The following is a 12,867-nucleotide window of genomic DNA, read 5'->3' as shown; positions in this document are numbered from 1 at the left end:
TCTTCTTCCAGAAACAAGGGAGTTGGGATACTCATTGTCTTAGGATACCATAAAATCAGATTTTAAATGACTTGGAAGCTTACCTTTTGGAAGAAATGATGAGAAGAGAAAGCTACCTTTCAATTGAGACTGGCTCAGGCTTATGCACCCTTCCCTTCGACTCCCCCAATGCCCTGCATTACCTCAGGGAGAATCCAGACACCTCTGAGAGCAAAGAGATGCAGGCTAATAGAGTTACCAGAGAATGTCAATGCATCTTTGCCATTTTCATAAGGATTTAAAGAATATTATTGAATAGTAACATACTATTACCACAATCAATACCATTTTTGATATTTCAAAGGAATTTCTCAGGAGACACAAGTAACTAACTACTCGGTCAGTGTACAAACAATTCAGCCATAATTCCAAGACTACACTTCTAACCTTCATGGCACATGAGTGCTTCATTGAGAATAGAAGCACTGTACAAGAAGGCACACCATATTGTGACAGATATGTGACATTCTAAAAATGTGACAGACTCAGATTAAGGTGAAACTTATAGATTTTACCACCATGAAACCTGGGCCACTGACCATCTCTAAGCACCGTTTTTCTCATTTGATAAATGCAGATAAGAATACTTTACATCACAGAGCTGATGAAAGGCTTCGGATGAAGCCTGCAGAGCACCACACATAGCACTTTGGGTGTGCTGCATGGTAAGTACTCAATAGTGGCAATGAGGTATTAGAGCCAATTTCTGTTTAGCAACCACATGGTAACCACATGTCTCCCATCCTCTGCACAGTAAATACTACTCACTTGATGTAAACTACTAAAATACAGCACACCAAAATAAAACCCAAGGGAATGCCTTCCTTCCACTCCTAGAGACCCACTCTTGCAAATGAGCTTCAGTTTTGTCATCTTCTTAGAAGGGGCCTGCTGTCCACTCAGAAAGGCAAATGGCAGATTGCCCCTGCTCTGAGAAAAGCCTGGGTAGAAAATGCCTTGTTTCTCCAGAATCCAGGATGTAGGCACCTGTACCTCCAACAATGGACCTTCTAGAGTGAGAGGACTGGAGCTCTAAACACACTGAAGAATATCGACTTTATATACTTTGAACAGTAAGATTCTCTGTAAGAGTAAGAGGAAATCTCATTTAAGTTCCACCTCAGGCACCATCCTTCTCACCAAGTCATTGCCTGTGTGTCTAGAACAGACATAATTCAGGAATTAGATTACCAAAGACATGAGAACCTAACAACAAACAACACCACCACTTCACCACCACTTAGTGCTACTACCTCGATCTACAGACTCTTAGGTCTGCGTCTACAGATCTATGTACCATCTACCCCTCATAATGCTGGGAACCCTAGGGGAAACTCCTGTGGTAGCAGCCGTGCACTCTAATCTATGAATTCAGTTCATCCTTTTACATTTTGAATCTGCCGCTCAGGAGGTATAGTGACTCCTTACTCTGCAAGGCCCAGGATGGTTTCTCTTTTGTACTGGTCATCAGCAGTGAACCTCTGCACGTCCACACCCTTCCGCAGGCCCTGGAGGAGCTGAGCCTGGCTGAAATCAAGAAGACGCTCGTTGTAGTAGTGCAGCTGCCTGGACAATGACAAGAGGTCCTCAGGCCAGGCTTCATGCCCATGTTGAGCCACGTGCCTGGTAACCATCTTGATTAATTCCTTGGGATCAACCTGTGAAAGGTGAAGAAAATGTATTTTATGTACATATACGAACAACTATTTAAAAAGAGCAGAACACAGTTCCTAGAAATCTGGATGCCACTTTCCACTGCTTGGTACATTAAATCATAACCACCTAGAAGCCAAGTCAGAGGTAGCACTTTGTACACCTCAAAGAAAAGACACAGAGCCAAGCCTACAAACAGTCTTTCTGAACTGAACCCTTCTTTGATTTTTTTTTCCATCTTAAAAACTTCTAAACAGCTTAATATTAATACTTTCACTTTTTCAACTATCATATTCCTACATCACATTTTGTCCTAATCTGCTGGTCATTTTTCTTTCTTCCCTCGGGGAAGACATTCCCTTCTTCATGGCCTCTGGATACATTCTTGTGACCCACCACAATGCTCTCAGTAAGAAAGGTACAGTCTAGTAACTTTACTACACAAGGTTAGACAGCGAAATAGGAGAACGTTTTCTTTGGGGACAGGTTAGGAAAACAAGAATAAAAACTGATTCTGGCTTGCAAAGTTAAAGACATTACTAGACACATAAGAAAGCATGCAAAGGCCAATGCTCTGGTTTGTTTTGTCTTTGGGGGGTGGGTGGGGCTTGAAGGGACATAGGGCCAATGGTTCTTGGCAGCTTCTTATTTTTTAAAGATTTATTTTATTATTATATCTAAGTACACTGTAGCTGTCTTCAGACACACCAGAAGAGGGTGTTTTATTACGGATGGTTGTAAGCCACCATGTGGTTGCTGGAATTTGAACTCATGACCTCTGGAAGTACAGTCAGTGCTCTTAACCACTGAGCCATCTCTCCAGCCCCTCTTAGCAGCTTCTTGAAAAGCAACAAAATTAATGAAATCTAACAAAACAGAGAATCCAACAGATGACAGGGCATGGGAATGTAGTTATATTTATTTAAGTTAGTTATATTTATTTAAGTAGTTATGTTTATTTAGTATATTATTTGGTCTGAGAGTCAATAAGGCAAAACAGAGGCTCAGCCATGGTTTTGGAATTACAAATCATATAAACAATAATGGCATTAACTCACCCCATCCTGATTTCTCAGAAGCATACTACATATTTTAAAATAAGTGAGTTAGAGAGGAAAAAAATCCATACTCTATATTTGGTTCTCAGAACTCCATCCCTAATGATGATAGGCTGTCAGCATTTTTAACATGAAAACCCATTATTCTGAGCTACACAGGAGATTTGTCAATGTTGAGTCTACTCAACCAAACCTGGCCTGCCAGTCTCTCTATTCATCCTGTTATGAAACAATCTGGAGGCACAGATAAAAGTCAATTAGAGAAATGATGGATTCCAACAGATAGATTTAAGTAAAAGTCAACCTAACAGATTTTTTTCTACACACATATCTATTTGGTCATAATCTCAGAAAAACACAACTCTAAATTCTACCACAGCAAGCCACAGGGCCATTTTAAATTCATTCAAGGTGCACTTTTAAAAAAGATATAATGATTCTGTGCTACTCCTTAACGTTTATCACCACAGCCAATTTAGTCTTAGTTTATCAACTGAAAGCAGTCAATGCCAGGGATTATTTCCCTGGACATCCTTTGGTTAGTTACTTCATGGTCAGATAAATCTCTCACTTACTTAAATTGCTTAAGAAATAATCTGAAATATCTCCAATGTTTAAAATCAGCTGCCTTCACAATTAAAGCTTACATAGAATGTAAAACCTTTGTTCCTTTTTTACCAAAGGGGTAGGGGAGGAGAATTTGTACACTTATATATGCTAAGCAATGCACTACAAGAATGTGTCCGTCTATTCTAGAGATGCAATCTACTAAGACAGACAGCAGAGCAAGCAGAGGTAAGATACCTAGGTACGATGAGCTTGGGATGCTACAGGGAGACAGAATTTGTTGGAGAAGTCTTCTCAGAAGATTTAATATCCAGCCTAACTTCAGATACTAGCACCAGAAAGTCCCCCAAGGAATATGAAGATATATTCCAGCAAAGGTTAGATAAGTACATTCTAGGGCCTAGAACTCTAAAGAAAGACAGAATGAATAAACCAACTCTCACTGCTATTACAGAGTTGTGTGGGAATCAGCTGTGGGGTGGTTAATACTGTCAATGTTATAGAGTTCTGAAACACCTCTAGGCAAGTCTATGAGAAAGTTTCTGACATGAGTTAATTAGGGCATGAAGACCTACCCTAAATGTGAGCTGCACCAGCCCAAGAACTAGGAGTCACATACTGAATATAGTAAGAAAATGAGCTCAACTTCAGCATTCCTCTCTCACTTCCTGACTGGCTGCAAGTGACTAGTTGCCAACATCCATTTCCCAGTCATGGGATAGTACCTTCAAACTCTGAGCCAACATAAACCTTCCCTTGCTCAAATTACTCCTATCAGTCTTTTTGTCACAGCAAGAAAAGTAACACACACACACACACACACACACACACACACACACACACACACACACACACGATGTATCTCGTGATAGAAATAGACAAAAAGGGAAAACATGGTTCAGCTTATGGTTAACATTTATTTCCTTTTTACATGTACAGTGTTTTACATATAACTCTGAACCTTCTGTCATGCATATAGCTCCTCTGTGCAGTTATCTGGTGGTATCTATCAGTGTGGGCCACATACTCTCTCTGTACCTTCCCACATTACGTGTATACTTCTCAGCAGAAAGAGTGGCATACTTTTTCCTAAGCTTCAATATCATATAACACCACAGTTACATTCTCTTTGCTCTGATACATTTTATGACACAATCCAAGTTCCAAAATGGAAGCACACAGACATAACAAACATGGATATTACACTATGTATATAGGCTCAAATTTGTATCCTCAAATTTGTCTATGTGTATTCAAGTACACATATAATCTTCATGTTCATATAAAAGAACCAGTTGATCTCCTTTCTTCAATCAGTACAATCACATGTCACCCTGATGTAAGCAGACATGCAGGAGTTAGCAGCTGGATGACCTTGTGACATCTGGTTCACTCAGAACTTCACTCTCCTGCCTGAAAACTGGTAGCAATCATCACAGCTTAACTGCCTGTGAGAGACCTCAGGGAACATGTGCAAACTGAGTATGGTATGAAGCAAAAGAGCTAGGAACAACAAAGATAAAACAAAACAAAACAAAGAAAAAACAAAACAACCCAACAACACAAACAAACAAGAGAGGGATGTAGACTTTGCTGAAGGATTTTCAAAGCCCTTGCTGTAAATGCTCCTGTAGTTCATACTGTATGCTTCCCTGCTCTCATTAGATCATAGCTTCTAGAGGAAGGAGACTGTGACCATTCATAAATCCATCTTTTCCAGAACATAACAGAATCCTCTACAAAAATAAGGTGCACAGTAAACTGTTCTGAGCTTTAAGTCAGTAGTCACAGTTTATATTTTAGTTTTGCACTTGGCAGAGTGGCAATTTGTAGTTCATGCCCTGTTTTTCCACTATGAAAGATTGGTGATCAACAACTTCCTCAGTTGATTGAAAAGCACAAATGATGTATTTTTAAATTTTTTATTAGTTCTGTACAACAAGTTTTGATCATATCTAGTCTTTCTTCCCCAAGTCTTTCCCAACCTAACCCCCTTCTATTTTTGCATGCTTTCTATGTTATTTTGTGCTCAGTTTTATAGGCTTTCTATGCTAATTTTTGCTACCCATATAGTCATGGACTTTCTAGAGCTATGTCAGTTCATCAAGGGCTATACTCTTAGAGAAAATAGACCCTTCCTTTCACAGCAGCAAACAGTTGACACTAAGTCCTTGGCTGTGGGTGGAAGTCCACAGCCAATTCCATTGCCTACACTGGGAATTTGTCTGCTTTGGGCTTCTACGGGTCATGTGAATGCTGTCCCAACTACTGTGAATATCCTCCTTACACTTATCCACTGCCTCTGGCTCTTCCACTCTTTCCACCCTCTCTCCCAATTATCCCAAGCCTTTGGAAGATAGATTGTGAAGCACATGGGTTTTAGGGGCTGAATCTTCTGCAGCCTTATTCTGCGTACTTAGACAGTCATGGGTCTCGGTGCTGGTTGTCATCTATTGCAAACAGAAGCTTATCTGATAAAGCACTTGTTTCTCTACTATGTTATGAAACCAAGTTATATGCAGAGCTTACTCTCAAGGAATTAAAAATTAGTGGTTGACAAAGTTCACAGGATGCATCTGAATGGAAGTTCATTTCAGAATCACAGGCTACCAATCCTGGGAACTCTGTAGAGAAAGGAACTAATTTCATTTCTTGATTCTTCTGGCATTAAGTTTCTACAAAGGTGAAAGACAAGACTTCACCAGATGATCCACCTTCCTAAGAATAACATCCTATGAGTATATAGGAATTAATCATTAAAATAAAATAAATCCTTACAAGTCCCTCCAGTGTGGAAATGAGGTTCTACATCTTTCCTGTATGATTGTGCTAAATATTCAGAATTAAATTCTTTGTAAAAACATAATTTTCAGACCAACACATTATAGCTTAATAAAGTCCCATACAGTTTAAACAACTGAATCTCTTCTTTACTGAGAAACTAGTCCTGTATGAATAATTTTTATTTCACAAATTTCTACATCAAATTTATTCACTATATCATTGATATATTTATGAATAAAAACCGTATATTTAAGCCTTAAGGATAGAAAATCTGAGATTTCATATCCCTGTGCTGAATTTCAATCAATAGAATGACTTAGAGGAGAGGCATTTCCTAAGACCATCTCTGTGTTAAGGTGGACGCTAAGAACTCTGCATGAGGCTGCCAAGCTGGTGACCAGCAATGCAAATGTCTGACTCCCAAGCACAATGCCTTCAAGAAGGAAACATCTTTTACATTTGGTATCCAGGAAAAGTATTCTCTTAAAGTTGTAGGAGCAGCCATCCATGGTGCCCAATACACATAATTGAGACTAGCCACTGGAATCCTGTTAGCAGTGGCACAGTACTGCCATTCTATTTTATGGGGGAAGCTGCTTTCACACCTGCATGTATAAATAAGTGTAGGAAATTTGGGAACAGCTATCTGACTTGAGCTATTTCCCAATCAGTCTTTCCTTCTCTAAGAGCATTTTCTGCTCAGGTCCCTGAGAACCTCCTTTGGAACTTACTCCTTAATAGAATGACGAACAGTGGTATTCTATTAATTGCTTGATGACAGACTTATCAGAATGGCACGTGTGTGAATTATCAAAATAGATGGTGAGTTTAGAGACATATTTTTCATTATTTCAAATTGTGGAAGATATAAGAAAAGGGGACAACTTTTTACTAAGCCTTCAAAGAAAAAGCAAAATTACTTCTGCAGGAGAAACAAATGAATTGGCCCCAGAGGCCTGGATTCTTGGCATTTCCTCTCAATCAAATTACTTTAAACTTGAAGCAATTTCTTCTATATACTCCTCATAAAGATTAAATGAGACGAAGTGGACAGGTGCATTGGAGACTTTAGCTGCCTATGTGGATTATTTGCTTATTGACACTATTATTTTCTGTCTCTTTCTTAAGGGACTTGGTTGGTTATTATTACCTCTAAAATTCAACTTAAATTTCAGTAGAAATTACCCCATGAGCTCACGACTTTTCTCAAAATATTCCAAACTAATTCTGAATCACTCTGGTACTTCATTTAATACACATTCAATCATCTCTACAAATGTAAAATGTTTATCTCTACAAATGAAAAATGTTTAAACTTTCAAAAGTGTTTTCACTTGAACTTCACATCAACCCAGCTGCTCCTGTCTCTCAGATGTCTGCTTATATTTCAGGGTCAGTGGCTGCAGTCTGGAGCTGGGAAGGAAATTCAAACCATGTGGCCTCCCGTACACTGTCCGTATACCACTTATGCATCTCCAAGCCTTCTATAACCACCCTTGCACTAACATTATTTAGGAATTTTTGTTGTTTAGAGTATTTCCAAACATCCATTTCTCTTGTCTCTCCCACCCGACCCTGTTCTCCCTGAAGCCTGAAGACATAATTTCTAAGTGTGAAAGCATTCAGCCTCTAAGAAGACCAAAAACCTCATAGGTAACTTTGGAATCTTCCATATTCAATATTCAAAGTAATATTGCAAAATATCACATAGGCTGAAAAACCTAATAGCATAAAAAAGAAAAAAAAAAAAGGCAACCAAAGCCCAAAAGGAACCAAAAGGAACATGTGAAAAACTCTTTTATTTACCTCTGAAACAGTAACAATTTTTCAAGGGGTGAATAAAATATGGTTACTTTAAAGACTACAGTCAAGCCACTATGAAGCCATGTGTTAAGTATTTACAAACAAGTCTGCTCACACTACTACTCTACACTAGCAGAAGGACTAAGTCTCTTGTACTTGATGCTTTCCATTTCTAGGTAATACTGTTTGTAAAGTTGTAAACGAGTTGTATGGTGTCCCCTTTAGAGCTATTGTTTTGGGATAATCTTCTCCTTAGTATTTTCAATTAGTAGCTTTAAAAAATGTACATATTTTAGAAAGAGTCTTCCATGCCGTTTGCGATTTGATCCCTGTTGCATGTGTTTGTCTAGCCTGTGAAGCTAAAGGACATGTCTCCATTTAACCAATACCTTCTCAGAACTTCAAAAGTGGCAGCAAGACCATACTTCCAGACACATTTACACAACCACAAAGGACAGATGTGAGTGGAAAACAAGACACAGAGCAACCTGTCTGAATTACACTCAAATAAATTTGAATATTTGTAAAATACTGCTGGACACGCAGGAAATGAAAACAGATTTTACTGTATACCACCTGCACTTTTTGGCCATGTGTGGATTATGTATTATACATTAAAAATGAAATAAAATTAGGACAAATGTTAGAAGAGGGGATAATTTTTTAATACTCATTTGCCAATCATTATATAAAACTGAAAAGAGGTGAGAAAATGCCACCAAACAAACCTGGTGAGTCCCATCCCCCGCTGGCTGGCTCAGGACAACCCTGGCCTTTATAAAGCACAGGCAGGAAAGTCTATCCATCCACCTAGAGCGGCATGCCCACATGCTTATCCACAGGGAGTAGAGAGAGATGTGAAAAGACTGAGAAGCCAGAGCCAAGCTGCAGGACATGTGAGTGAAAGCTGCACCTCCCTGGGTTAATGTGTGGAGGCAACAAATTGAAACCACTTGGATTTCAATTTCCAGGATGATTCATCAGGAGTCTGTCATATTTAATTCCGAACTCAGTGGTGCTCTTTGATGCAGAGGAAGATGCTGAAAAGAGTCAAATCATGAGTCATTAGTGTGTGGAGCACTCCTGTGTACTCAGTGCACCCAGCTCCAGTGCCTGCCTCTCCTCCTCCTTCCAGTCCCTGCAGGTTGGACCTCACATCTGCACATCTGAAGCTCTCAGCATCCTAATGTCCCACTGCACAGCAGTACACATGCTTCATGAATTTATTCACATGCCAATTCACAGTCACTGAGTGTACAGGGAATTAGGTCCCAAGGATACAGGAAGCAATGGGATTTTTGCCCTCAAACACAGTCATTGAATTGAGAGGAGACACATGGACATTGCCTATAATATCATTAAAGAGCCTTTCCCTGACTACACATAAGGGAGATGAGAAAAAGAGGCCACTCTCTGTGGAGGAGTAAAAAGGGCATCAGAGAAGGAACCTTGGCTCAGATTCATTTGTCCATCGTGACGGGGAGATAGCTAGGACTAAGTCCACATATCCACAGAGGCACAGAACACAATTTTAATTTCAGAAGAGCTAGAATATAATCTCTGAAAGAGGCAATGTCAGGAAATGAGCCTAGAGAGGAAGAGACAGCCAGTTCACTGGGGGTTTATCTGTCATGCACGGAAGTTTAGATTTCATATTATAGACGCAGCAGCACACAAAAATATCCTGCTGGGAATTTCCATTAGGCTTGTATGCCAGAAAGATCACTCAGGTCCAAAAAGAAAGCGACACTCCTTCTTTTGCAAAAAAAAAAAAAAAAAAAAAAAAAAAAAAAAAAAAAAAAAAAAAAAAAAGCTAGAGTACCAACCTTCCCCCCTAATGAGCAGAAAAAGCTCTGACAGGATGTAGCTTTCTGCGAAGTAACCTTGAGCAACTCACCACTGTCCTTTGAGTTGTTTTCTGCAAAAAGCTGTCCCCTGCAAAATATAGCTGCTCAAAGGACCAAGAGGAGGCTGGATGTGATGGAGTTTTTAAAGCAGACAAGCAGCTGCAAGGCTCACTTACATGTCTACAATGCCCTGGGCAGTTCCTATGAACAAGGTGCTGAGCTGACTACCTTACACGCCTTCCTGACACTCCCTCAGCTCAGACGGCCTGCATCTGAACACAGGTTACTTCGGCCCTTCTCCTCTGCTCAGGCAACTCTTTTATGCTTGGAATTTCATAAAGTAAAATTTTAAGAGCAACTCAAATACTTTGTGATAAAATACCACAGTATATGTGGCAGAAAGGTGGCACTGCTGGCACTCTGGTGTCACTGTTTCATCTCCAGAATAGTCTTCCTAATCACTAGTTGCACAGTGATGCTCATGTTAGAAGTTACTCAATGTTAACTTCTATCAACTGACACTTCTCCTGAGACAGCTGAGTACTATGCAGGCATGTATACACACACACACACACACACACACACACACAAACACGCACACACACACATGCACACACTCTCACACACAAACGCACACACACACACACAAACACGCACACACACACATGCACACTCTCTCACACACACACTCCTGTACGTCCCATTACTTACTTTCACACTTTGCTCATGATATTATGTGGTAGTTTGAGAGAAATGTCCCCATAAGAACGTGTTTGAACACTTGGTCCTCTGGTGGCCCTGTCTGAGGAGGCTGTGGAATGTTCACGACGTCCAACCTTGCTGGAGGAAGTACACAGCAGGTTATAGCCTCACCCTACTTCTACTTTACTCTCTGCTCTGTGTTCATGTGGAAGATAGGATCCCTCAGCTGCCTGCTCAGGCCTCTTGCTGCCATGCCTCCTCTGCCATAATGGACACTCACTCCCTCTGGAATCCAAAGCCAAAATAAATTCTTTCACAAGTAGCTTTGGGTCATGGTGTTTTACTGAAGCAGCAAAATGTAACCAGCACAGATGCATTTCCCCAGGAGAACGCAGTTCCTAAGTGGGGAGGTGCTTTATAAACTGTGCTCACTTTTGGTCCTCCAGAATGCAGCTGCCTCACAGTAGTCAGACGTGAGACAGTCACTAAAAATACACATAGCTCAGTCTTCCAAGGTATAGTGCAGAAGTATGAGGTTTCAACTATATTCCCAAGAAACACTTACTTGTTTATTACCTCTTCATGTCCCAGGACTGCTCTAAGCACTGGGAAATCTAATAAACACAACCATCCATGCCTTCAAATACCTCATTACCCAATGAGTAAAAAGTATAAAATCTCTAAAAAATAGTGTGCACACCATGAAGGGGCAAGCCTAGGGTAACTGTGTAAGGGCTTGCACAGATGGGCAGTGCTACAGCAAATTGCTCGGGAGAAATGGTGAGCAGTCCTGAGGAAGGACATAGTGGGGGACAGATGTGAAAGTGGGAGTAAATGAACCTAACCATTTTCTATACTTACTAGTCCCTTCAGGGACTCTGCTTGCTTATATCTTTTGGCTTTCAGGACAGGTGGAATAACACGTTTGACTTTTATCACAATTTCCCTCCAAAGAATTTGTTAGAGATTTTGTCGATACTAAGAACAGACCACATGTGGCTCTGTTGCAAGATTTCTGGCTTTCTCAAAGCGGTAACTTTGAGTTATATACTGGATCTGTCCTTGGTGCTCCTGTCTGTTGCCTTCAGTACTCTGATCCACACCTTATGTAACCATCTTAAAAACAGTTTTATTTCCCCTTTTTACAATTTTATAGATGTATGTTTTGCATACTGACCATTCTGACCTCCCTATCTCCCACGTCAGCACTTTCGTCTCCACATCATCTCTCTTATAAGTCATGGAGTTTTGTATTTGGACCTGATGTCATTTGTGTGACAGTGGTTTTGGAGGACCAGCATGATGTACTCAACTAAGGACAGTGACTCTCTTCTAGAATCTACTGATAAACAATCTTTCAGGGGTAAAAGGTTAGGGCCCTAAGAGCTCCTCCCCATTTCCTGACTGTTGCCAGAACTGGTCTTGTATGTACCCAGTGCACATAACTACTGCTGATGTGAGCTACTGATTACAGCAGCAGTGTTGAGACTAGGGAATGGTGTTTCACAGCCCTGCACATGATCTTCCAGTTCCCACATACCACAGGTCATAGAACATACCCTCTCTTCTCCCTTTTTAAGAAAAATTTATTTTTAAATTATGTATATATGTGTCTCTATATACAGGGATGTATACAGGACTTTGTGTGCCTACAGCTGTCAAAAGAAGGCACCAGATTAGAACTGGAGTTACAAGTGGCTGTGAGCTATCTGATGCAGGTATTGGGAACCAAACTCAGGTCCTTGGCAAAAACAGTATATGCTTTTAACCCCTGGGCCACCTTTTCAGCTATCTTGTACAACTCTCTTGAGCAGATGACAAGAACATTTATAGCTCACGGACATCAGGCATCTTCCTTGTTTCAACCCAGTGGGAAAGGACAAGTGAGAGGTGCAACAGGTACAGTTAGTGATAAATGGGCTGAGAGCTTTGTACTCTTTTGAATTCAAGGAAAGCACAGTACAGAACTATGCATTAGTAGAATGTTGCTATGGTGGTTATGGTTAATTTTCATTATCATCTTGATTAAATATGGAAGCTAAAGTTCTCAGGAGATTAGTAAATCATTCCTCTGAGCATAACTGTTTTTACAGTAGGCATTAACTGAGTGGCCTGCCCTGAATGTAGCTGGCATTGTGCCATAGGTCAGAAAGCCAAGCTGAATAAAGAGGGGAAAAAGGAAATTCTATATCATAGCCACACCCTCATTTCTCTTCTTCCCCACTGCCATGAGGGGACCAGCCTCTGCCACACACTCATACTGCCTTAACATTCTGGTTGCTTTACATCCCAAACAAATCAACCATGGACCCAGATGTAAAACTGTGAACAAAGGTCACCCTTCTATACTAAGTTGTTGTATTAGGTTAGTCACACATGACACAGAAGAGAGCCTGTGGCTGTGACTCGGGTTC

At 40.3% G+C, this 12,867-nt stretch overlaps 1 protein-coding gene across 5 annotated transcripts in view; it reads right to left on the bottom strand.

The window, feature by feature from the left end:
- The window catches only part of Nbas (NBAS subunit of NRZ tethering complex), a 386,817-nt gene that overhangs the window by 187,869 nt on the left and 186,081 nt on the right, over positions 1 to 12,867 (bottom strand). For all 5 annotated transcript variants that reach the window (XR_004114347.1, XM_031356464.1, XM_031356465.1 and 2 more), the window contains exon 41: positions 1,468 to 1,697. Coding sequence is in view for 4 of the 5 variants with exons in the window: in XM_031356464.1 (XP_031212324.1) it covers positions 1,468 to 1,697 (230 nt within the window). In the remaining variant the exon portion in view is untranslated. The remainder of the gene's footprint in view (positions 1 to 1,467; positions 1,698 to 12,867) is intronic.

Source organism: Mastomys coucha, unplaced genomic scaffold (genome assembly GCF_008632895.1).
Source record: "Mastomys coucha isolate ucsf_1 unplaced genomic scaffold, UCSF_Mcou_1 pScaffold6, whole genome shotgun sequence".
Lineage (NCBI taxonomy): Eukaryota > Metazoa > Chordata > Mammalia > Rodentia > Muridae > Mastomys > Mastomys coucha.
This window is presented reverse-complemented; position numbering and strand designations above follow the sequence as displayed.